The sequence below is a fragment of the Moesziomyces antarcticus genome, assembly GCF_000747765.1.
Source record: "Moesziomyces antarcticus DNA, scaffold: scaffold_v10047, strain JCM 10317, whole genome shotgun sequence".
NCBI lineage: Eukaryota > Fungi > Basidiomycota > Ustilaginomycetes > Ustilaginales > Ustilaginaceae > Moesziomyces > Moesziomyces antarcticus.
The window spans coordinates 115-22,907 of record NW_014638963.1 but is presented as its reverse complement, the minus strand read 5'-3'; the positions used below and the strand labels follow the sequence as shown (position 1 = coordinate 22,907).

The 22,793-nt window shown below is 62.5% G+C and overlaps 7 protein-coding genes across 7 annotated transcripts; 4 read left to right on the top strand and 3 right to left on the bottom strand.

Moving 5' to 3' along the window:
• Nucleotides 1–294: 294 nt before the first annotated feature.
• Nucleotides 295–2,696, top strand: PAN0_047d6415 (acetate--CoA ligase; the record flags this gene model as incomplete). Its single annotated transcript, XM_014798142.1, has 2 exons — nucleotides 295–612; nucleotides 855–2,696. Coding segments are annotated over 2 exons (2,160 nt in total), but the record flags the coding sequence as incomplete, so codon positions are not given.
• A 543-nt stretch (nucleotides 2,697–3,239) lies between these two features.
• On the top strand, nucleotides 3,240–4,229 carry PAN0_047d6414 (quinone oxidoreductase; the record flags this gene model as incomplete). Its single annotated transcript, XM_014798141.1, has 1 exon — nucleotides 3,240–4,229. The coding sequence occupies one exon, from the start codon at nucleotides 3,240–3,242 to the stop codon at nucleotides 4,227–4,229; it is 990 nt and encodes a 329-aa protein (XP_014653627.1).
• A 183-nt stretch (nucleotides 4,230–4,412) lies between these two features.
• On the bottom strand, nucleotides 4,413–7,613 carry PAN0_047c6413 (uncharacterized protein; the record flags this gene model as incomplete). Its single annotated transcript, XM_014798140.1, has 4 exons — nucleotides 4,413–6,265; nucleotides 6,744–6,947; nucleotides 7,261–7,338; nucleotides 7,436–7,613. 4 exons carry the CDS (start codon nucleotides 7,611–7,613, stop codon nucleotides 4,413–4,415), a joined length of 2,313 nt encoding a protein of 770 aa, XP_014653626.1.
• A 967-nt stretch (nucleotides 7,614–8,580) lies between these two features.
• On the top strand, nucleotides 8,581–14,169 carry PAN0_047d6412 (uncharacterized protein; the record flags this gene model as incomplete). The annotated part of the gene is made up of 1 exon (XM_014798139.1): nucleotides 8,581–14,169. The coding sequence occupies one exon, from the start codon at nucleotides 8,581–8,583 to the stop codon at nucleotides 14,167–14,169; it is 5,589 nt and encodes a 1,862-aa protein (XP_014653625.1).
• A 1,854-nt stretch (nucleotides 14,170–16,023) lies between these two features.
• On the top strand, nucleotides 16,024–18,048 carry PAN0_047d6411 (uncharacterized protein; the record flags this gene model as incomplete). The annotated part of the gene is made up of 1 exon (XM_014798138.1): nucleotides 16,024–18,048. The coding sequence occupies one exon, from the start codon at nucleotides 16,024–16,026 to the stop codon at nucleotides 18,046–18,048; it is 2,025 nt and encodes a 674-aa protein (XP_014653624.1).
• Nucleotides 18,049–18,235: 187 nt separating this feature from the next.
• On the bottom strand, nucleotides 18,236–20,164 carry PAN0_047c6410 (uncharacterized protein; the record flags this gene model as incomplete). Its single annotated transcript, XM_014798137.1, has 1 exon — nucleotides 18,236–20,164. One exon carries the CDS (start codon nucleotides 20,162–20,164, stop codon nucleotides 18,236–18,238), a length of 1,929 nt encoding a protein of 642 aa, XP_014653623.1.
• A 299-nt stretch (nucleotides 20,165–20,463) lies between these two features.
• On the bottom strand, nucleotides 20,464–22,506 carry PAN0_047c6409 (s-adenosyl-L-methionine-dependent methyltransferase; the record flags this gene model as incomplete). Its single annotated transcript, XM_014798136.1, has 2 exons — nucleotides 20,464–22,278; nucleotides 22,339–22,506. The coding sequence occupies 2 exons, from the start codon at nucleotides 22,504–22,506 to the stop codon at nucleotides 20,464–20,466; spliced, it is 1,983 nt and encodes a 660-aa protein (XP_014653622.1).
• Nucleotides 22,507–22,793: the final 287 nt, after the last annotated feature.

The window sequence follows — 22,793 nt, the reverse complement described above, 5'->3', positions numbered from 1 at the left end:
CTTCGCAATGTGGAGTTGAGCTGGCTCGCTCACCGCATAGTGCGCCTCGCTTCGATCGCTCCCGTGCTGGCGAGCTGGCTTCTGCTCGTGCGGCCGCTGCCGCCGACGCCGCCTTCTCCGCCCGAGCACGCACCGTCGACGTCTCATCGTCGAGAGCCGTCCGAGCACAGCTGACCGGCCAAACCCAGCGCCACTCTAACTGCCTCCCCCGCAAGCCGCCTCCCTCTCCGATCCGACCGTCCTAGCGCCCGGACTATATAGGCCCAGACTTTCCCCTTCTTACCTCGTCCCTAGTCCTCCTCCGTATATCCTTCGTCTACGTCTCAACGACAACGAAGCCCACCAGCACATTTCGGATCAGCACTCCAAATTCGACCCGATAGACAGGCGACCGTCCGTCCCGCTCCCCCGACCGACCGTTCGCTCGACAGCATCAATACTCCCGACACACAGCGCAACATGGCCGAGGCTGAAGTGCCCGAGGTGCAGAGCTACGACGTGCCTTCCCGCCTCCTGGGAAAAGACGGACGTCCCGCTCCTCACGTCACCGCTGAAAAGTACCAGACCGACTACCCGCAGTCGATCGAAAACACCGACGAGTTCTTTGGCAAGGTGAGTCGACCGTCCATTCCCACGCAGCTTTCGGATCGGCGCTTCCGGATCGGCGCTTCCGGATCGGCGCTTCCGGACGCAACACGCTCCGTCTAGTTCCGGAGCGCGGTATCACGAAGTAGCTGAGCAGATGTCTGGCACATCCGAGCAGCGAGATCCGCAGCGGCGGCAGATCCGAGCCGTGCGTGATTGCGAAAGACCTGGATGACTGACTCAGACTTCCGCCCCTTTGAACCACACAGATCGCAAAGGAGATCATCGACTGGGACGTTCCCTTCAAGACGGTCCGATCCGGCGGCTTTGAGAATGGCGACGTCGCCTGGTTCAACGAGGGCCGCCTCAACGCCACGTACAACTGCGTCGACCGATGGGCGCACAAGTACCCCGACCGCGTCGCCATCATCTACGAGGCCGACGAGCCCGGCCAGGCGCAGGAGATCACCTACTCGCAGCTGCTCGTCCAGGTCTCGCAGGCGGCCAACATGCTCAAGACGCTCGGCGTGAGGAAGGGCGACACGGTCATCGTCTACCTCCCCATGATCCCCGAGGCCGCCGTCGCCTTACTCGCATGTGCGCGCATCGGTGCGATTCACTCGGTCGTCTTTGCTGGCTTCTCGGCGGACTCGCTGCGCGACCGCACCAACGACTGCGGCGCGCGCGTCGTCATCACCACGGACGAGGGCAAGCGCGGCGGGCGCAACATCGCCACCAAGAGCATCGTCGATGCGGCGCTCAAGGAGTGCCCCAAGGTCGAGCACGTCGTCGTCGTCAAGCGCACCGGCGGACAGGTCAGCTTTGACGACAAGCGCGACATCTGGTGGCACGAGGCGTGCTCGCGCGAGCGCGCCTACTGCCCGCCCGAGTCGATGAGCTCCGAGGATCCGCTCTTCATCCTCTACACCTCGGGCTCCACCGGCAAGCCCAAGGGCGTGGTGCACGCCACCGCAGGCTACCTGCTCGGCACGGCGCTCACGCTGCGACACGTGTTTGACGTGCACCCGGACAAGGGCGACCGCTTCGCCTGCATGGCCGACGTCGGCTGGATCACCGGCCACTCGTACATTGTCTACGGCCCGCTGATGAACGGCGTGACGACGCTCATCTTTGAGTCGACGCCCGTGTATCCGTCGCCGTCGCGCTACTGGGAGATTGTGGACCAGCACAAGCTCACGCAGTTCTACACGGCGCCCACCTCGATCCGTCTGCTGCGCCGCCTGGGCGACGAGCACGTCAAGAAGCACGACCTGTCGTCGCTGCGCGTCATCGGCTCGGTGGGCGAGCCCATCAACCCCGAGGCGTGGCACTGGTACAACGACAACGTCGGCCGCCAGCAGTGCGCCATTGTCGACACGTACTGGATGACCGAGTCGGGCTCCATCATGATCACGCCGCTGCCCGGTGCGACCAAGACCAAGCCGGGCTCGGCGACGTTCCCCTTCTGGGGCATCAAGCCGGTGCTGCTCGACCCTACGTCGGGCGAGGTGCTGGAGGGCAACAACGTCGAGGGTGTGCTGGCCATTGGCCAGCCGTGGCCGTCGGTGGCGCGCACGGTGTACGGCGACCACCAGCGATTCCTGGACACGTACATGCGCGCCTACAAGGGCTACTTCTTCACGGGCGACGGTGCTGCGCGCGACAAGGACGGCTACATCTGGATCAAGGGTCGCGTGGACGACGTGATCAACGTGTCGGGCCACCGTCTGTCGACGGCCGAGATCGAGTCGGCGCTGATCCAGCATCCGGGTGTGGCCGAGACGGCCGTGGTGGGCATCCCGGACGAGGTGACGGGCCAGACGATCGCCGCCTACGTCACGCTCAAGCCCGAGTTCAGCTACGACTCGGAGGATGCGCTGACCAAGGAGCTCGTCATCCAGGTGCGCCGCAACATCGGCCCCTTTGCGGCGCCCAAGAAGATCATCATCGTCTCGGACCTGCCCAAGACGAGGTCGGGCAAGATCATGCGTCGTCTGCTCCGAAAGTGCGCCTCGCACGAGACCGACAGCCTCGGCGACCTCTCGTCCTTGGCTGACCCTTCGGTCATCGACCACATCAAGGAGAAGACCGAAGCGTTTGACAAGAAGTAGACGGGGCCCCCCTCCGCGGCGTCGCTTTGTCTGCTCTCGGATTTAGCTGTTCCTCCTGGCCCATGTTATCGATGCTCTGCTCTGCTTTACTGTGCCAATCGTACACGTTTGAATTATGCTCGTACCCATGCTCGTGCTCGAGATCGAAGAGTGGCTTGCTGATGGAATGGCGGAAGGACAATGCACAGATTGCCGGCGGGCGACGCATGAAGTTGCGCATCGAACGGACCTCCAACGGGTCGTTCCAAGGGTCCGCGGCGATGAGGCTGCAACGTTCCTGCGCACGGGGCAACTCCACTTTGTCTAAGATCCGCGACTGCCGCGGACTCGTTGGAGTGCGAACTGCTGAGCTTTGTGCGGGAATAGAGACTTTCGAGTTTGGGCCGCAGTTGCGCTTAAAACAAGCGCCTGGCCCTGCCTTCTACCCTACGACCATATCAACCTCGCCGCTGGGTCATGTCGCATCGACTCGGCCTGTTCACTCGCCATCTCTCTTCAATTCCGCTCAGCACTACCACACGATCGAACGCCTCCCTTCGCGCCATGTCGACCGTTCGCGCGCTCCAGATCGAGCAGCAGGGAGGGCCCGACGTCGTGCAGGTGGTACCCGTCCCTGCACCCACGCTGTCCGGCTCGGGCAAGGTGGTGGTTCGCAACGAGTATGCCGGCGTCAACATGATCGACACGTACCACTTTGGCGGCCTGTACAAGCTGCAGACGCCCATCGTGATCGGCCAGGAAGCGGCGGGTGTGGTCGAGGCGGTGGATCCGGACGTCACCTCGGTGCGCGTGGGCGATCGCGTGGTCCAGTACGGCGGAGGCTCGTACATCGAGAAGCAGCTGCTGGATGCCGAGCGCGTCATCAAGCTTCCCGACGACATCGACACGCGCACCGCTGCCGCCTGCTATCTGCAGGGCCTCACGGCTCTTACGCTGCTCACCGAATCGGCACCCGTCAAGAAGGGCGATTGGATCCTCGTCACTGCCGCCGCGGGCGGTGTTGGCCTCCTCCTCTGCCAGATGGGCAAGGCGTTCGGTGCAAATGTGATTGCCGTCACCTCGACCGAGGCCAAGTGCCAGCTGGCCAAGGCGCACGGTGCCGACCACGCACTGCTGTACAACAAGGAGAACCCCGAGGCGTACATCTCGGCCATCCGCGACATCACTTCCGGCCACGGCGTAGATGCCATCCTCGACGGCGTTGGCGCCGACACGTGGGAAGCCAACTTTGAGATCGCCGCGCGCAAAGGAACCATCGCTACGTTCGGCAATGCTTCCGGTCCCGTCCCTGCATTTGCGCCGCTCAAGCTTTCGCCCAAGAACCTCAAGGTGTGTCGTCCGACGCTGTTCAACTACGTCGCGACGCGCGAGGAGCGCGAACGCTACTCGGCGCAACTCTTCGAGCTCGTCCAGTCGGGCAAGGTCAAGATCAACATCCACGACGAGTACGCCTTTACCACCGACGGTCTGCGCCACGCCTTCGCCGACATCAAGAGCCGCAAGACCACGGGCAAGCTCGTCGTCAAAATCTAGCCCTCCGAACACGCTCGTGTCGACGTCAATGCATCAATTTTGCGGGCAGCCACAAGCAAACAAACGAGCGTGCGATACAGAGAGAGAGAGAGAGAGGGTCGAGAAAAGTGCAGTGCGAGTGGGAGGCGAGTGCGAAAAAGGAGAGAGCAAAGAGAGCGTTCGTGGGCGCTGGGATGGGGAGGATCATGTGGCCTTGGAGGGCGAGGTGGTTGATTGCCGAGTGGGGCTGGTGGTGCGGTTGGATCGCCACGACATGGCTGCACCTGCGTCGCTCCTCTTGGCCTCGTTGGGACTCGGCGAGAGGCTGGGCGACGTATTGACGCCAATCCCCAGCCCAAGACCGAGCGACTGGCCCAGTGCTCCAAAGCCACCGCCACCGTTGGGGCCGTTGGGGGAGCGACCGAACATGGCGGCTGAGCCCGACGAGCCTGCTTGGCCGGCCAGCCTAGCGAACTGACCGGAGCCCAAAGTGTCTGCGCCCGGGCTGGGCGGTGGACGAAAAGCGTGTCTGTTGGGCGAAGCGGGACTGGCGAAGGCGGTGGGTGAGGCCGAGGCGAATCGATGCGGAGCTTCGGGAAGCCCTGCTGCTGCCGCATTGAACGTGGTCACCGTCGGCGTCCTCAGCTGCTGAACGGCATTGTTGACGCTAAACAGTCCCTCCTGCTTGTCATCTCGACTCGAGTGGGCCGAAAACTCGACCAACATCCCTGGTTCCTTGCCGATCTCGAGCAGCGCCACGAGCTTCCTACCCATGCGGTTCACCTTCTCCGTATCGGAGCGGTCACGCATCCAGAGCGCAATCCGATCGCCGCGCGGCTTGACGCTGCACACGGCGCCACACGCCTCATCGTCGCCATCCAGCTCTTCTCCAATCAGACCCAGCACGAGCCAGAGCCAGGTGCGATCGACGAGCGCCGGATTGCGCTGACGAAACGTGATGGTCCACTTGCCGCCGTTGGCATTGCGTGCGTCTTCCCACATGGGCTTGATGCCGTCCTTGAAGAGGTGGTAGCTCGTATGGCGCTCCAGCTGCGACGGTCGATGCAGCTTGGAAAAGCAGCCGAGCATCGTCTCCACCGCTGCGTACGTGCCGATGGTGCGCAGACTCGCCTCCCACGACGACGTGCTCAGCACGGGCGTGGTCGGCGGCACAGCCTCCGGCCCCACTCCGGGCGTGGGCGGACCGCCGGCACGCGAATCAAAGAACAGCGTCCATTCGTGCTGCAGCGGATACTTGGTGGCGCTCACCGAGCTTGAGGCGACCATCGCGCTCGGCTTGTGCAGCGGCGCTGTGTGCGTGGCGAGCTGGAGAGCCGGCTTGCTAGGCGCCACCTTGGATGTCGGCTGCTTCTCTGGCTCTGCGGTGCTCGGCTTGGTATCGACAGCCTGCTTGGTGGGCGACGGAGGCGTACAAGGCAGATTGGGGCTGCCGCCTTCTGCTGACACCGACAGTCCCTTTCGCGACATGCGATCGCGGATCTCCTCTAGACTCGGTAGCCCCTTGGCGAGCATGCGCTTGGTGGGCGAGCACGCACCCGACGACGGCGCCGTGGGTGAGAGACACACTGCTGCATCGCTGTCGAGCTTGGTGGGCGAGGCGATGAGCGGGCTCTTGCGGTCGGCGAGCTCGAGTGGCCTGGGAGAGCCCGTGATTCTGCCGGTGAGCTCGAGCCTGGGACGTGCTGCGTCGGCGGGGCTGGCGAGCAGCTGCTTGGCTGGCGACGTGGTGGGCGTGGCGGCGTCCCTGTCGAGGTTGAGGCGTGCTGCGATGTCGCTGAGCGTGGGCATCTTGCTGGGCGAGCGGGTGTGCGCCGATTTGGTGACGCGCGATGGCGAGACGGAAGCGGCAGCCTGGAGAGCGCACATGCCTGCTGGCATGGCGTTCTCATCCTGCGGCGCGTGATGCTCCATCATCCGCATGGGCAGCCTGCGCATGCTTGCCGAAGTCATCGTGATGACAGCGCCAGAAGCAGCTCGATGCGTGGCTAGAGCGGACGATACGATAGGAAGGACGGATGAATGCGCGACCTTAAGAGCTGGAGTCGAAGTGGTGGGGGAAAGACAAAAGAGACGATGAGGTGCACAACACGTAGGGGCTTAGCATGTGGGTCTTTGAACCACCACCAGCCTCAAGTTGGCCAAAAAAGGCACGGTGGGGGCCCAAGGGCGTACTGAGACACGGACCCTTTTGACAGGGAGCCGCAAGTGCGACGCTTGGTGGCGCCAAGGTTGCCAGGTGCAGCGCAGACCAAACAATGCCGCCCCGAGCGGGAAGCGCAACCCAAAGGTGGGAATGTGAATTTGGCATGCCTTGCACGCAGCGACGCAGCGACGGCAAGCGCCTCTACCTCTTGACCCAGTGCTGTCAACAAGCGCGCTCGATCGGAACCGAGTCTATTTGCCGGCACACAAAAGTGTATGCGTCATGGCCAACGATGCCGAGCCCAGCTCCAGGCAGCGGCACGAGGGTAGCATCGCGTGCAAATCAGGGCTTGGAGGCCGACGCGGGCTTACGGACGTTGGCGCGCATGAGGGTCTCGAGGGGGCGTGCATGTGTGCATGCGTGGCTGGGTGGGCTCAACTCGAGGCAGCAAGCGAGCAACGTCGCCATGCTAACCGTACGGCGATCCATGAGCGTGCAGCACGCAGCATGCAGCTGCCAAGCTCGACCCGCTCTCGAGCTCTGGCCCACACGCACTCCACCACCTTGGACCCTGTCTGTCCATCGCGACATGTCGAAAAGGGCCGCGCCGTGCCCTCAGAGCCGATTTGAAGCGGCCATCGGGTGCCGAATGCTCGCCAGTGTTAGGTCGATCCTCTAAGCTTGGCACTGTTAAGCCGGCGCGCAGCATTGTTGGATGACGATCCACCATCTTGGGGCACTGCTGGGCGCTGCGCCGCTCTCGGCGCTGACGGATTCAAGCCCAGCCTGTCATCGCCCCGCGCCCGAGGCTGCCCGTGGTGCTTTTGGTTTGTCCCCAAAAGCTCGTGCGTGACTGGTCGTACAGTCCAAACGCGACCCGCGTCGTACAAGCTTCCGCTTCAGACGCGAAGGATACCGCCCCTGTTGGGCCTTGTCTCGCCAGACCCCCGTTCTGAGACATGCCGCCTGTCCAGTTTCGAGCCGCATTTTGCATGGCCCCAAACCACGCTGGAATGCATAGATGCATGCACGCCCTCCCTCGCCACGCCTGCCGCTAACTTACTCCCGGAGGCCACTTGCAATGCCGACGTCGTCAAGCGTACAGGCTGCCGTCCAACGCTTGTGCTTGGCTTTGTCTGGCCAAGACGCGGCCGGGCGGGTAGATGTTGCACCTTGCCCCCGGCCATGGTACAGCCCATTCGAGCCCTCTCCTCCGGCCCGGCCTCGACGCCTAACAACATTGTTCTGACTGCAGCGAGACTGCGACCGGGCTGGCATGGATGCATGCATGCTCGTAAGCGAGGCTCAGAGCAACAAACAAATTCAGCCGTGAGCATCGTACGGAGCCTGTCTGCTGCTGCTCTTTGCCGCCGCTGCACAACGGCACCTGGCCGGACATCTCGCTCTCGATCCGGCATGATCGCTCCTTGTGCTCGCCAGCAGCCGCTCTCGTGACAATGGACGCAGCCGCTGCACCCTCCGCTCGCTTGTGCTTGCTGCAACAGCTTGCAGCGTCCAGCGCGGCTAGTTCCTGAGACTCGTCTCGCCCAGTCCGCCTCCTTTCATCGCCGAACCGCCTGTGCTGGTGAGATGCTCATGAGCCTCGCCGGCCGAGCAGCGAATCGAGAGCCGCCCATCCGCCCTCACTTGGACGCATGGAGCAGCAGCATGCGCATGAATTTCTCGGCTAGCTAGGCATCTAGCCTCCTCGACCGGGTGGAGGCAATCTTGCGCGCTGCCTCCCTCTCAACTCCGCCGTAGGATCGGCACTCGGCTCGGCTCGGCTCCTCGCCCTGTCGAGCTGATTCCATCCATGGCCCCTTCCACCTGCCTCTTTCGGCGCCCTCCTCGCCCTTGACTGCGCTTCGGGACGCCATCCATCCACTCTTTCGACCGCTCCACCACTCCTTCGGTCGCGACCTTGCTTCTCTTTCTATCTTTCTATCTTTCTATCTTTCTATATCTTTTGCCTCCAACGCTCCGCCGTTTCGTCCTTCGACCTCACCCTCGCTTCTTCGCACGGCCGTTCTGCTTCATCACTTCGGGCTGGTCCCATCGCCTTCGCTTCAAGGCCATTTATCTCAACTCACTCCTTGGACTTCGACCGCCATGAACTCGGCTGCTTTGATAGCCGCCTGAACTGGATCGCAACTTCATTCGACATTGGCACGACGCCCGAGCGCGGCATCCGGCTAATAGACGCCCAACATGGGTCAATCCCAGTCGCGCGCTCCTGCCTTCCATCCGTCTTCGGTTGGATCACACAACTACGCACGTGCTGACGAGGAACCGGCCGAGGCGTCGCAGCACTATCCCACCTCGGCGTCGGGGTGGGTTAAGCGACCCCGGTCCCGCTTCCTGGGCCGTCGCGGCTCCATTGCATCTACCGACTTCATCTCGTATCCGCACCACCACTTCATTCCAAAGGAGCAGCGCCAGCGCTCGGCCGGCCCTATTCGAAGCCGTCCCGACCAGTCCGAATACGGCCCCAGACCGGCTCCACTCCTTCCGTCTGCCTTGGCATCACCACAACACGCCCCACCTGCAGACGACTCTCGCGCAACGACGGGCGCACAGAGTAGTCGGCCCGACTCCAAGATCCTGGCCGAAGTGCAAGACGCCAAGTCCATCCGGCGCAAGTCGGCGCATCGCGTCAGTGCTACCCCGCGCGATCCGCCGCTCTTGGAAGAACCGGAGTCCGTAAAAGATCACGCGAGCACAGACGGTCATGCTGGCGCCCCGGCCACGCCGCCGTCGGATCACGGTCATGCACCTGTACCCATCTCGCCGAGCCTCGCGCTTGCACTAAAGGCCGGCCTCGGCTCAGGCTCGCTGCGACGCCGCCATGGAGCATTCGAGCTCGACAGCTCAGATCCATCCTCCAGCCAAACACGAAGTAGCGCTGAAGGCAGTTCGGGTGACTTGGGACGGGAGGTGCACAAGGGTTCTGATCTTTGGACTCGCTCGCCGCGTCGGTCGATCCCTGACGGCTGGCAGTCCGAATGGACGGATCTGCGCGACCGGCCGAGCGACGAGATGCCCTCGAACGCTCCTGGCCCCGCAGACCTATCCGAGACCAGCCGCTTCTCCTTTGGCAGCAGCGACCCGACCACGAGCAGCGGCACGCAGAGCGGCGCCGACTCGGCACGTCGCACATCCTCGCTTTACGCCACGCCGCTCGACCCGCACCGCTTCAGCTATACCGCCTCGGAGAGCGGCGACTCGATCCAGCCCGGCGCGAGTGTCTCGGTGCTCCGACCACCACGGCCGCGCGTCTGGCCAAATGCGCGCCACTCGCTCTCCTCCAACGAGGGCTTGCAAGTGCCGTCCAGTGCTGCTGACTCGTATCTTGCGAGCATGGCGAGCGCCAAGCGGCGAGAAAAGACGGCGCCATCGCACCAAAAGTCGAGCACCAGCTTGCTTTCGGCTGCAGCGGCTTCGTCCGACTGCGATCCCTCCTTGTCGCGCGACCATGCGGACCACAGACCTGCCAACGTCAATCCCCCGCAGCAAGATGGTCGCAGCGAGTCGGCGTCAGCTTCGACAGTGATCGTGCATCGCGCGTTCGATCGGTACGAGGAGCCGAGTGCGCCAGTGGCGCCGAGTCGACGATCGAGCATGCTGCGCTCCATCCACTCGGATGCAGCCGCATCCGGCACCTCGTCGGTGGGCAGGGAGGTCGAACAGCTGCGTCGCGGTCCCGAAGTCAAGCTGCACGAGCATTCGATCGATCAAGTCTTTGATCCGCAGCCGACTAGCGTGGCGAGGAGGCCGAGGGCGCTTAGCCTCATTGAGAGGCTGCGTGGCATCGCCACGCGCACCGCCGAAGCATCAACAGCGGCGCCACACATGGTCACCGTGCAGGCGCAGCCACACAGTGGTGCGTCGGGCGCGGGAAGCATGCGCAGTCGGCTCCGAAGCATCTCGCTGGTCAACGCCAGTCGATCTGGTGTGGAAGCATCTCGATCGCAATCAGCGAGCCGTGCGACCCAGCCAGCCGCACGCGTGGGCAATGCTGCGGATCCGTCGTCTGCGACAGAAGCTCAGACGCAGGCGACTGGTCCTCGCGGCTTGAGTCTGACTGCTCCAAGAACCGGGATCGAGGCACAGTCGAGCCGGCTCAGTCCGAGAGAAGCCATGGACTTGTCGCGTCCAGCGAGCGGACGCTCAGTGCACACGGCTCGTAGTATCCGTTCGGCGAGGAGCTACACGAGCTCCAACGGCAGCCTTCGTGCGCGCTACAAGGCACCACAGACGTCCGCCGTCAAGAACGCAAAGGGCAGAGCCATCGCACCTAGCAGCCTAGCCGGAACGTCGTGGTGGAAACAAAACCAGCTCAAGCGCAAGGGGTCGGAAGGAATCGTGGCCGAAGCGCAGGCGCCCAAACAGGGTCGTGCGGCAGCCCTGGCCCCCGTCCACGCCACGGACGACGCTGCTTGGGTGGATCTTGAACCGGAGCTGCAAACATCTACAGCCAAGGACCCAGCGTCGCCCAAGGAGCTGGTACATGATGCTCCAGTGGAGATCGTCAAGTCAAGATCAAAAGACGCCGGCGGACTGTGGATCTGGCCTCGACGACCGTCTGCTGCGCGCGTCTTTAGCTTCGGACTCAGCCGGTCTCAGTCGGAAGCCGCCTCGACCGGCCACGTCGACCCTATCGATACGACACGACGTACACCGATCCAAGCTGAACGCTCGCCGGTCGATGTCATCGGCATGGTGGTCGATACACCAACGGGCATGATGGGAGGGGGTTATGGAGGTCCGAGTACAAGCAACTCGTCCCAGACCTCGTTCACCTCGCTGGCTCCGCCACTCCCGCCTGCACCGGTTCCTCCGCTCCGCAGGCCACGTCGTCCCTCTCAAAAGCCAAACACGACGCCTGGGAAAGAGAGATCAGGCTCCACAGGCTCGAATACCGAAGCGGCGCTTGCAGACAGCTCGACGGGATCCGGCTACCACTTGCCGCCCCAGCCACTATCGGCAAGCGAAGCGAGCCTGGAGCGCAGCGAAGATACTGCGTCTGCGGTGCCGAACAGCATGGCGAGCACCGCAGCATCGCATACCTACAATCCGACATCGACAGCGCCGACGAGTGTGTCTGGACTCGACCGCCAGACTGGCATTGGTAGACCGGGCGGATTCGCGCTCTCGCCTCCTCCCGCAGTGCCGCGACGCCTGTCTGACGGGTCGGATTCAGGCACCAAGGAGATCCTGCTTTCGGATCGCGAGTCGGTGGTAGCGCCCAAGATCAGCTCGGACTCGTCGCTTCGAGGGCCGGTGGACGAGCAGCATCCGGATTTGCAGTCGTTCTATCCGGCCGGCACGGCATACACGAGACCGGTAGTGTCACCGCTCGCCATCACCTCACCGCTGTCACCCATGTCAGAAGAGGAAGCTGGTCCAGCTGCGCCGCGCCGTGTCGGAGGCGTGCCGGATTTGTCTTCGCCATCAGTGTCCATGGTTCACGGTGCCCCGTCAGCACATGAAGTCAGCCCGCACTTTAGGGACCTCAGCCTGACCGACGCGAGTCGATCGTTCCGGTCCGTGCGATCGTTCCGGTCGACGAGCGACGGTAGCATGAAGCCTTTCCGCCCTCTTCCCAGCATTCCTGGCCGCACGAGAGGCTACTCGGCAGACCACACGTCCGATCGCCGCGATCCGTCGCACGGCGCAGACTCCTTTGTCACTGCCGAGATGCACAGTCGGTATGGCAGCCTAGAACAGCAGCCACCGAGGCAGCTCGACGGCCTCCCACCTCGAGATCACCTCTCGCCCTTGATGCTCATGGGTATGGGCATGGTGGCTGCGGCCTCTCCCACTCAGTGGACCAGTAGTAGTCACGATCACACGGCTCCCACGGTTCAAGCTGCCCACCGCGGGTCGTCTTCACGGTCTAGCGTGGCTTCGGCATCGTCGCCCTCCGCGTACACTCGACCACTGCCGACGATCCCCACAGGAAGGATGCAGAACAAGTTCCACGCCATGGGACCCAGAAGACCGCTTGCCGCTTTGGCGAATGGCGGCACTGGGCCGCCTCTGTCGCCCTCGGCATTCTACGAGACTCGGTCGAGCTTGAACCCGCTTCCGCTCAGATCGCCTGCGGGACCCAGACTCAGCTGGAGCTCGACCGAAGTCGCTGGATCGCCGGCCGTGGCCAGCTTCCAAGGGATACCTCTTCTGACGTCGAACGAAGGCACCGACGTTCTACGCAGAGCGCTCTCCCAGCCGCGAGATGTCGACCCTCAGCGGCTGGGTCAGGAAGATGGCATCGCCGACGTCGACGATGCCGAGCTGAGCAGGCTCGAGATGTCGAGATCCGGCAGCAAACTCACATCGCCTGCTCGCGAGGCGTTTGCAGGGCGCGTCGATTCGGTCGAACCAGCACCTTATGCGGATACGGGCGTACAGGCGAGCTTGGCTGCGCTGCGCGCACTCGAATCGCCAGGTGAGAGCTTGCGGACCATCTTGGCACGCCAGCGCATGTTTGGCGAGCCGGATGCCTCGGTGACCGAGTTGCTTCGCGAAACGATGCCGCAGGACGACACAGAGGTGCTCGAGATGAGCGGACCACGCCCGAGGAGACGATCGGCGCCGTATGCGCGACCAGACAGCTCTCGCTACTCTTCTGACGAGTTCTCGTCCAGCAGCATGGGGCGGGCTCACGCTGCCAGAAGGAGGCGCCAGATGAACTTCACTGGCTTGGCCGAAGCGTCGAGCACCTCCATGGAAGAGACGAGCGGACGGTCGGACTCGGAAGGAGCAACGCTCGCTGCCATCCGTCTCGCTCGTTCCAGGTCACGAGCCGGAAGCTCGAGTGCGCCACAGACTAGGGATGGCAGACGTCAGAGACGCCCGCAGTCCCCATTTTCGCGTCGGAAGGCTTGGGAAGTGCTTGCCGGCGTTGCTCGCCCTGCGTTGAGGAGAGACGTTTCGAGCAATATTCCCGATGTGGCTTTCACCCCACCTGATCCCGGTGCTGATGACGAGCATCGTGAACAACGACCTCATCTCGAAAGGTATGCGACTGCAGTCTCGCAGCCCGATGCAGCATCAGCCGATGGGCAGCTGGGTCCATCTGCAAGTGGGTTGCCGTCGGCTGGCCGCGAGAATCGGCTCGACGTCTCCGGCGAAGGCGATTCGCACAGCAACGTGACTTCGCCAGCATCAACGATGAGCCCCGCTCTGCTGCTCAAGCACGAACGTGTCGCGTCGCAGGTGCCATCCTCGATCGGCCTCGCAGGATCCCGAGTGGCATTTCCGTCGTCGGTTGCAACCGGAGGCTCGCGGTCGATCCAGCCAGCGTCGTTGCGCTCTGCGTCCATGCTGTACGAATCGAGCATCGACACGCGCCGCGGGACGTACGGCATGGACGAGCGCGAGTCTTCACCTGCGACGGAGCGCATGGTTCAGCGCATGCGCCATCCTCGGCAGAGGTCGCGCAGCGATGTCCACGAATCGCGCAGCCGAAACAGTCGCATCGACAAGGCGAGCAGGTACGATGCCCAGCTCGAGGAGCTTCTGCTGCTGCGCGAAAAGGTGCTTCGACTCGAGAGGTCCGGCAAGTACGGACGCTTTGACAGCATCAACAGCGCCTCTGTGAATCATGCAGCCTCGGTTTCCATCGGAGGAGACCACGCTCGTGACTCGGAACTCTTGACGGCGCGTCCGCGCCACAGCTCGATCTCGTCGAAGCGCAAGTCGCGATCATCCAAGCTCGGCTACACCACGCCGGACATCATGGCGTGGAAAGCCGGACTCGGCTCCGGCAGCACGACTTCTTCGTTTGTCGCGTGAGCCGCTGCTCTCGAGCCAACTTTTTAGCGGCCCTTCTGCCACCGGAAGCTCCCGCTTTCACGTCTTGTCGTCTGTGCGTATCTTTGTATCGTGACAGAAGGGCCACCTCCACTCGCACGCTGATCGTGCTGCCGCTCAGGTCCGCACCGCGCAGTGTGTGCTTTCAGAGCAAGATGCAGTCGACGGCTCTCCGCCCACGCCCTCGCCGGAGCGCGATCCGAGTGGGCTGGAAGAGCACTCCTGCTATCTTGACCTTGACTATCGTTTCTAGACCATCACACTATGCATGCTTTTTAATCACATTCGCTCTTTCTTTTGTTTCAACGCTCTTGAATGCATGTGCTTTCTTCGCGGCGCTCGTGCCTGAAGTGCTTAAGGCTTCAGACGAACTTAGAGCAGAACGGTTAGCCGACGAGGGAGAGGGGACGAGCGGACGCTAGCCTGCAACCGTGCCCATAGCAGCGTGGCAAAGACCACCTTGCCCAGAGACCAAGAAAGTTCCGCCACACGGAAGCGACGGATAGGGGTACTGCAAGACCCGTCCGACGGCAGCTGTTCCCGCTCGGTCCCGCAAGACCCACAGGCGCCACCGCGCTAAGCTTCTGCGCAGCTGCTGACGTCTGCCAAACTCGAACGCTCGAGGCAAACAAGCTTGGATCGGAGATGCGTCATGCACACCGGGTGCAGCGCATGAAATTCCGCCACAACACAATGCGCACAGTTTGACGCGAGTCAAGATGCGCGTATCTAAGCTGTTCCGTTTTTGCCGGCGCGCACGGGGAGCGTGTTGGCCCACAACCATCGCGGGCTACAGATGCTCTTCGCAGCGTCTTTGTCTCGGATTGGATGGCACGCACAGGCCGTGGTTGTGACTTTGGAAGGGTGCGAGGCCAGTGCGACAGCGCGCGGAGAATTTCCGGATGGCCACACCGGCTTTTGGGTCAAAGCTCCTTGCACATCCCCACAGACCGCCTCTGCGTGTGCAGATGAGGCCCTGAGGCTCGAGCTCTCGCTAGACTACTCTGGAAGACTTCGACATGCTACCTTTCGCTAAGCGAGGGTGCATACGTCGACGACGCTCGCCGCTCGGGCTCCTGCAAATCGCAAAGCTTATTGTTCGTTCGGCTTCGGTCCAGGATGTGACGATCGCCTTCCGCCTGCACGAGACGAGGTCAATGCAGACGGTTTGCTGGGCGAAAGCGGCATATACTGGGATCAGCATAGCGCGCATCTATACGCACCGAGGCTCAAGTGGATCTTCTTCCGGTTCCGGTACCCTCGAAGAGCAGCATGAAGCTCGGACATTTTGAGTCAAGGTCAAGCGTGCATACTGCAAAGCTGGGTCCTCCGCGAGAATCACAAAGGGATGCAACCCGGACAAGCGAAGCTTCTAGTGTCATCGACAAGACTCACAGACCGCACAGATACAGGGGCTCGCTCACGTGCAGAACCCTGAGCCGGGAAGAAGCCACGCTCGCAACCGACTTTGATGGACAGACTGGCTCGACATATGTGCCTGTTCGCGTCCTATAGCACAGATGGCTGGACTCTGGTGCTCCGACGGCGGCGAAGATGTATGCAAACGCGACCACATTGGACCTCGGTGCAAGCATAGTACATATATGGCCTCTCCTCGGCCATGTCTTCCTTTGAGTCTCCCCATCCTTTCACTCCACTCCACCCCACTCCATACCCTTCCCTTGCGCCTGTCCACCTCCCCTTCCTTCATCTTTCCCTTCTCTCCCGCCCTTCTGCAACTCCAGTCCGACTTTCATCTCTTCGATCTCTTTCTTCGATCTTACGTCCTCTGCAAAGTCTTCCCCTCACGATCCACTCCCTCCTCCAACTTCCATCATGCGTATCTCCTCCTCCCTCCTCGTTATCCTCGCTGCCATCAGCGCTGCCAACGCTGCTGCGGTTGACTCGGCGCTCAACCCCAAGCACCGTCTGGTTCGCGTCCAAAAGGGAGCTGCCCACGCCAACGCGCTCGATGCCGCCAACGTCAAGGCCGACGCCGTGGACCTCCAGAAGCTCCAGCACCTCGCCTCTGTGGCCGCCAAGCGCAGCGTCGAGCTGAGTGCACTCGGCACTGCCGGCGCCCACGTCGAGGCCGGCCGTGTCAAGAACGTCGCCGGCATCCTCCACACCCTGACCGCCTCGCTCGAGGCTCACATCCAGGCCGCCGCCAAGGTTTCCGAGATCAAGGACACCAAGAAGGCCACCGCCAAGGTCAACGCCATCCTTGGCCATGTTCATTCGACCCTCGCTCACGGTGTCGTCAGCGTCGGCGGTGTCAAGACTTCCGCCACCCACTCTGTCCTCGGCCGTCGCGACCTGCTCGGCTCGCTCGACCTGAGCGTCGTTGGCAGCCTCCTCGGCAAGGTGGACGGAGCCGAGGCTCTCATCTCGCTCCTTGCCAGCCTGCACCTCGACGCCGTCCTCGGCGGCGACGTGTTCTCGATCCTCGCCAACCTCAACGTTGTGGCGGCGCTCCACGACGTCGTCGGCATCGAGTGCGTTCTCGAGGCCATCCTCAAGATCGGCGAATCGGTCACCGTTCTCGAGGCTTTCCAGCAGCTCGAGGACCCCGTTGCCTTTGTCCAGGCCATGGTTCAGATCAAGAGCGTCGTCGAGCTCGTTGCTACTGCCTCGGGCGAGACCGATGCTATCGGCAAGGTCGAAGGCGGCGTCAAGCTCGCCGCCTATGTTGCCAAGTTTGGCAGCGAGAGTGTCAAGCGCATCCTCTGCATTAGCGGCATCGAGGGCGTGCTCGAGGCCATCATCAAGGTGCCTGGCTCGTTCAAGCTGCTTGCTTCGCTCAAGACGGTCACGGATGTGTCGGGCTTCGTCAGCGGCCTGGACGCCGTGTCGAGCGTCACCTCGTTTGTCGCCTCGGTGCAGGCTGTTTCCGACGTGACCTCGCTCTCGGGTGCGGTCACTGGCGCCGCCGGCATCACCGGCGTTGTCGGCATCAAGCGCGAGCTTCCTCTGGGCGTCGGCGATACTGTCGAAGGTCTTGACGTCGACCGCATGGTTCAGCTCAAGCGCGCCATTGCGCACCTCGCTGCTCTGCCGCAGTCGGGTGTTGCCTCGGGCGTGGAGCAGACTGCGCAGACCCAGGCGGTGGACAACGCCGAGAAGACGGTGAACGGTCTCGACGTGGCTCAGCTCGCCGTCCTCAAGCGCTCCATCGCTGCGCTGTCCGCCCTTTCGGACAGCGACATTGCGGCCATCGATGCCGCTGCCAAGCGCGACATCCTTGCTGTTCTGCCCGTCGGCACGGCTGGTGGTGTCCTTGGCGACGCCGAGTCGACCGTGGCTCAGATCAAGCGCGACGTGCTCAACACGGCCGACTCTGCTACCTCGAGTGTCACCACGATCCCTGGCTCGATCCTGTCCAGCGTCGACCTGAACCGCATCTCTTTCGTCAAGCGTTCGCAGCTGCTCACTCCAGTTCAGGGTGTGGTTTCGTCGATCGACGCCGACAGGATCGTGGCTGGCCTCAAGCGTGCGATTGCTGACGCCGATGCTTCGCTGCCCAGCTTCCTCGTCAAGGGCTCCAGCGTCGGTGTGCACGAGCGCTCGGTTCCTGCCGGTGTTGCTGGTTCGGCCGACATCAGCGTGTCGCTCGACCTGCTCGAGGAGGTCGTCAAGACGCTGCTGTGCGACATCAAGGAGCTCCTGTGCAAGCTCACCGAGATTGTCGACTCGATCCACGTCGACGAGGTGGTGTGCGAGATCAAGCAGTCCATCCTGCCACTCATCGAGCGCCTCGCCTTGACCATCGCCTCGTCGCTCACAGTCAAGGTCCCCTCTATCGATGTCAAGCTCGAGGCCATCCTTCAGCTCGCTACCAAGACCGCCAAGTCGCTCCCTTAATCTGTCGCCCTTCGTTTCTTTAGTCTTTGTCTTTGTTTGGTCGTGTCGAGGTCGCTCCGCCCTAGTTGGCGTGTGCAGATCCACCGCCAGGTTGTTTTTCACCTCCTTGTCGAGGTCCCACTGTCATTGTCCAACTCATCGTTTTCCTCGGCTTGACACGAGTGTGCATTGCAGTGTGAGTGGGGAGCTAGTATCTCTGTGAGCTTTGACGCGGCGAAGTTCTGTCTCGGGGTTCGCGGTTGTCGCGTCCGGGGCGGATGGCTTTCTTTGGGTACCCGCGAGCAGGGCCACTTGCTCGGCCAGGGTCTGCATCATCCGCCTGGCGCTGAAGCAATCTGAATGGCTGACCGGCCAGCGCCGATGCCTCGTCCGCGTTCGCAAGCAGCCAGGTATGGCTCCAATCCTCGGTCAGTTCGGTCTTGGGCATCTGTGCCTCGTGTGCCGCACCGCCGAGGACGTCATCGAGTGCGCCGCCATACATGTGTCTGCGCTTGAGTGCGGGGTGAGCGGCCATCTGCTGGTCGAGGACAAACTTGCGTACCTCGTTTGCGATGCGGTCGACCGTTTCGCGGATTGTCTCATCCTCGGTGGTGGCATAGAGCGGCCTTGATGAGCCTGGTGGGATCGAGGCGTGCTTGAGGGGTGCGCTGAGGATGCCCGTCTCGCGTGCTTGGCGCAGCGTCTTGACTACGCCCTGCAGATCACCGAGCCAGTCCCACTGCGTCTTGAGCACCTCGTTGTACAGCAGACCCGTCACGCCGAGTACGTAGCTCTCGATGCCGAGCGAGCGCGTCACGCGCGGCAGAGACAGCGCAACGTGCGGAGCTCGGTACCGATCGCGAATCGCCACAAACAAAAGCTGCAGCACCGACGAATAGTACGGCGTATCCTTGCCGTACTTTGGCTCGCCGTACTTTGGCGCCGCCATCGTGGCCTTGCTTGGATCCGATTCAACTGCCCCGGTAGTAGCGTCCGAGGTGGAGGCGCCCAAGTCTTGGGCGGATGTGGATGGAGTGTTGGGACGGATGCCCCACACCTCGCGCTTGGCAAAGTCGAGCAGCTCGGCGAGGTTTTCGCACATGGCGATGTGTTCGCGCGCCTCGTCGATACCCGCCTCGAGCAGGAGCGGATCGATCTGCGCCGCCAGACCCTCCCTTGCGAACCGCCTGGCGCGCTGTGCTTTGGCAGCTTCGAAGCGCTGGAGCCTGTTTCGCTTTGCGAATGCCTGCAGCAGCGCCTTGCTTCCCGTCTGCGTCTTTGGATTGCTGATCAGCGACGTGTAGCTTCCGAACGGCAGAGCCGACGAATCCTCTGCCGCATCACCCGGCATCGACGCCGCCGCCGACGACGACGGGCTGGAAGTGCCGGCCAGCGCCTGGTTGAGCAGCGACATGAACGCGTTGGCCTCCTGCTTTGTCAGCGGTGTGCGGTCGAGGCGCTTGCGTGGAGAGTTGGATGGCTTGCGCGGCCGGAGTTCGTCCGACTGCCTCGCTGCCTCTCCGTCCGCAAAGAGCACGGAGCGCGGAACGAGGTGTTTGCGACGCTCCGATTCGGACATCTTCTGGTTGGGGTTGGGCTGTGCGGAACGGCCGATGACGCGCGAGGTGCGACTGGTTGAAGAGAGCGAGTCGAGCTGCTCGGTGAGCCACGACCCGGTCTTGGGAAGAGCAGCGCCATCTTGAATCGGGTCGGTCGAGGGTGAGCCGCTGCTGCTACTGCTGCTGTCGCCGACTTTGGGGAATGGATCCGAGCCATCAAACAGGCCAGCGTAGGGATTGCTCTTTGGGCTCGACGCCTCGGAAGCAGACGCTTGCGCGTTGGATTCGGAGGTTTCGGCATTGCTCTCGAATGGCCAGGTGCCCGTTGCTCTTGACGGCGGCTTGTAGCCAGTGCTGCCACTGCTGCTGCTGTTGCGACTGCTGCCTTCGGCTGCTGTTGAGGATGAGCTCGAGGCAGCTTCGGAGCTTCCGGTGTGGGGCGGTTTCTGCTCGTCGAGGTGTCGGACGCTTGCCGAAAGGTATCGCTGAGTCGCAAACGATGTTCCCACGGTGGCTGTAGAGCGGGCCGATACGCCCACGCCCCAGTATCGCGCGGAGCGGCTCAGTGCTGAGACCATTCTGGGTATAGAGCGTGTGAATGTGTGATGTGAGCGGTGATGGGTGTCGGGAGAGTAAGCGGAAGAGCAGGCTCTGCCGCATGAACTCTTCAGATGCTCAAAATCCGAGGCGTTTTTCTTCGTCAAGCTTTTTGAGCCGCTCCACACAGCTCGCCTTCCCAAACCCGAGTTCCGGCCTTTCTCAACGCCTCAGCTCAGAAACCTCAACCCGCTCGACCTTCAATCTTCAATAGTTCTCTTTGCTAAACACGATGAACTGCAATTCATCCGCTTCAAATGATAGTGACATTGAGCCAAAGCTACGCATCGATGCGCTCCAGCACGCAGACACCCTCGACGTGATGCGTCTGCGGGAAGAGGTCGGCGCCGCGGACGCTCTTGACCTTGTAGCGCGCATCGCGGGTGACGAGCTGTCCGACATCCCTCGCCTGCGTGTGCACGTTGCACGACACGTAGACGATATGCTTGGGGCCTAGGTTGACGAGCTGTCGGACGAACTCTTCGTCGCAGCCCCTCCTGGGCGGATCGATGATCACCGTGGTCTGGTGAGCAGGGTACTCGATCTTGGCAAAGATGTCCTCGGCGTTGCCCGCGAGGAACTTGGCGTTCGTGATGCCGTTGAGCTCGGCGTTCTTGGTGGCGTACTTGATCGACTCGGACGAGATCTCCACGCCCGATACCTCGCGGAACAGCGACGCAAGGCACAGGCTGAATAGACCCGAGCCGCAGTACGCATCCACCAGGTAGCGCTCCGATTCGCTCGTGCCGTCGGGGCTCGCTTGGAGGATCTGCTCCCGCACGTAGCCCAGCAGGCTCGGGAGGATGCTGCGGTTGTTCTGAAAAAACGTGCCGGCGGGCGACTCGAACTTGGTGGTGAGCACGCGCTCCTTGACCGTCGCCTTGTGGTCGGTGACCACCTCGGTGTCCAGTTCACGCTCCACCGCGAGCTCGGCGGTTTCGGTCGCGAGGAGATCCTCGGCAAAGCTGTCGTACGTGCGAAGCGAGTCGCGCAGCAAGAGGGTGGCTCCGTTCTTGAAGCTCTCGATGCCGTCGCGCACCTTTTGCTTGGCGGCGGGAAGGGCGCGGTTGATGGTCGTGGTTGCGATCGGGCACTCTTCGATGTCCATCACCCTCTTGGTGCCGATGCAATCGAATCCGATCGGAACGTCGTACTGGGGCTTGTCGCCATTCGAGGCACCGTTTCCGTTGGCATTGTTGTTCCGGATGCCAGATCTCCTGCCCCTCCGGAGCTCGTACGGAAGCTCAAAGTGCGGTGTGAGCTTGGTGCGGTAGTTGTACTGGCTTGGGGAAGGGATCGTCGGCAACACCTCGGGCACCAGCCCAGGCTCGAGGCCCGAGAAGCGCGAGAAGGCTCGCTCCACCACTCCACGCTTGATCTCGAGCTGCCGAGCATAGTCGATCATCTGATACTGGCATCCGCCGCAGTCGCCAAAGTACTTGCAGCGCACCAGGCTGTCTTGCCGTGTGTCGCTCTTTTCGAGCACCTCGACCAGCTTCGCCTTGGAGTAGAGCCTCTCGTTGCTGACGATATCGACGACCACCTTCTCCTTGGGAAGCACGTGCGGTACGGCGACCACCCAGTCGCGTTCGGGCGCAACGGCGAGACCGTCTCCGTGAGCGTCGAGGCACTCGATCCGGAGCGTCAGGCGGGTTCCGCGCTCGAACTTGTTCTGATACTCTGCGCCCTCCGAGAGGATGTCGGTCACCTTGCGCACGCCGAGCAGATTCTCGATGTCGAACTCGATCGGCTCGCGGCCCGTCTTGGTGAGCTGCTTGGCGTAGTCCTTGCGCTTTTGGCGCGATCGGCGTGCATCAGCCTTGCGCGCCTGCTTCTCTTGGGCGGTGGATGCGTTGGCCGACATAGATGCGGCGGCAGATGTCGAGGCGGCCTGCTCCGACGTCGTTTGCTCGGGCGAGCGCGATCGCATGCGCTTGGCTGGCGGAAGCTCCGGTGAGCCAGGGGCCGAGGTGGACATGGCGAATCTGGCAGTCGGGCGCAAAAGGACGCCAATGGGAGCTTGTGAAGAATGTGTGGGACTGCGTGTATAGAGGCCGTATGCTGATCGGAATGGCAAGATCGACCTGAGCAGCATCTAGCGTGACGGATGATGGTCTGCTGAAGAAAACCACAGCGTTCGAGGTTTCTTCTGTACACGCCCGCCAGGGCGGCGAGGAAGAGCCGTCGTCCAATCCGGCGGTGCCAATTTGTGAGGCTCGCCCGGCCAGACGCCGCCAAGAGGGTCGAGGTCGAAATTTGAGAAAAAAGGGTTCTGCGCCGGACTCGACGCGAGCTCGTCGATCGGGATCGGATCTTCTGCCATCATTGGCAAGATCGAGATGCAGATCCGTTCTTTGGACGACGTTCGGATCGGCGAGTGGCTCGGTAGCGCTCAACGGCGTGCACATCAGCGGTTCCTTTTCATGTCTCCTGCAGCGAGAGCCGGAAATCGCCAGGTTGCCCCGACGGGCTGAGCCGCACCGTGCCATACAGTATGCACCGCCCGCCCGACCCCACTTTGATACAGTTCGCTTTTCCGCTGGAATTTGTCTCCGCTCGCAAGAAAACACGAGCACACAAAAATCTCGGCACAAAATTGGCCTAGGGTTA